Raw genomic sequence first — 1,155 nt, forward strand, 5'->3', positions numbered from 1 at the left:
AGGAGCCAGCGGTGAAGGAGCTCCCGTGGGGACTGCACAGCTCGTACAGCAGCCGGTCAGACAGATGCAGGAGCTAACAAAACTGTGAGCGGCATCTTCTGCAGCTGACCCCTCCCCAAAGACCCCCGTACAAAGTTGGGGCGCAGAAGGGACCTACAGCTCTCCCCATGCTGCCTTCCTACCAATACGGAGCCTGGATCTCTGAGCGCCGCCAGGTCTGCAGGTGGGAAAGGACCAGGGCGGCTGCTCGAGAGGTGCCCAGATGCTCCCAGGCCCTGTTGGCACTCTTCACAGCATGGGACGGAGGGCGGACCATGCCCACGTGGCAGATCTTGTAGTTCTTCCCGTGGTTGTTGTCCCAGTGGGTCTTCTGTCCACACTGGAAGGAGATGCAGAACTCTGTGGCCCTGCGGGAGACGGATGGCTTGGGCAGGGCAAGCTCAAAAGAGAAGGTGTCTGTGTCGGCTGAGCCGTACGTGCTATGCATGTACTGGCAGGAGATGTCCCGAAAGCTCTTCCAGCCATCGAAGGTGATGCGGACCATCACTTTCTTCTCGTACTCGATGTTTCTGACCTTCACTGTCCCTGACAGGACACGGTCCTGGATCAGGCAGTTCTCCAGGCAGACAAGGTTGCTGTGTAGGCGGCTGCGGAAACTCACATAGTCCGCAGAGGGTTGTGGGAAGTCCAGCACATACCTGCACGCTTCTGGGCGTGAGTCCCGCAGCCTAGGTCGGAAACAGGCAAGGTCAGACAGGGCATGCTGCAAGTCACAGAGGTCCTCCTCAATCTTTGAGAAGAAGCGGACAGCCGTCAGCGACAGCCCCTTCATGTCAGCAAACACAACTCTCTTCTTCTTCTGGCCCTTGGAGCTCTTGGTGCTATCTCGCCGCTCGGGCTCGGGTTCTGCGCTCAGCTTCTGGTTGAGACAGGATCGGAGGGGTTTGCACCCCCGGTTGCCCCGCAGCTCCTCATAGGAGTTCAGCAGCTTGCGGATGGGGGGCGAGTGGCTCAGGCAAAGACGCACAGCCAAGTCCACGGGCATGGCTGGGGGGGCAAGGGCCCGCGCGCTGTACACCTGGAAGAACCTAGAGGCGAAGAGGGGGTCAGGCGGCGTGCCCCCGGGCCCGAGTCCCGGCCCCGGCCCCCCCTCCG

At 61.1% G+C, this 1,155-nt stretch overlaps 2 protein-coding genes across 2 annotated transcripts in view; both read right to left on the bottom strand.

The window, feature by feature from the left end:
* Nucleotides 1–39: 39 nt before the first annotated feature.
* LOC104295634 (protein phosphatase 1 regulatory subunit 3C-B-like) overlaps nt 40–1,155 on the bottom strand; it is a 9,041-nt gene continuing 7,925 nt past the window's right edge. Inside the window, exon 7 of the mRNA XM_009895403.1 lies at nt 40–1,088. Within this exon, the coding sequence (XP_009893705.1) occupies nt 179–1,045 (867 nt within the window). The 5' untranslated portion in view covers nt 1,046–1,088 and the 3' untranslated portion in view covers nt 40–178. The remainder of the gene's footprint in view (nt 1,089–1,155) is intronic.
* GINS4 (GINS complex subunit 4 (Sld5 homolog)) overlaps nt 999–1,155 on the bottom strand; it is an 8,729-nt gene continuing 8,572 nt past the window's right edge. The window contains exon 9 of the mRNA XM_009895411.1: nt 999–1,088. The gene's annotated coding sequence lies outside the window, so the exon portion shown is untranslated. The remainder of the gene's footprint in view (nt 1,089–1,155) is intronic.

The sequence above is a fragment of the Charadrius vociferus genome, unplaced genomic scaffold (genome assembly GCF_000708025.1).
Source record: "Charadrius vociferus isolate BGI_N301 unplaced genomic scaffold, ASM70802v2 scaffold661, whole genome shotgun sequence".
Lineage (NCBI taxonomy): Eukaryota > Metazoa > Chordata > Aves > Charadriiformes > Charadriidae > Charadrius > Charadrius vociferus.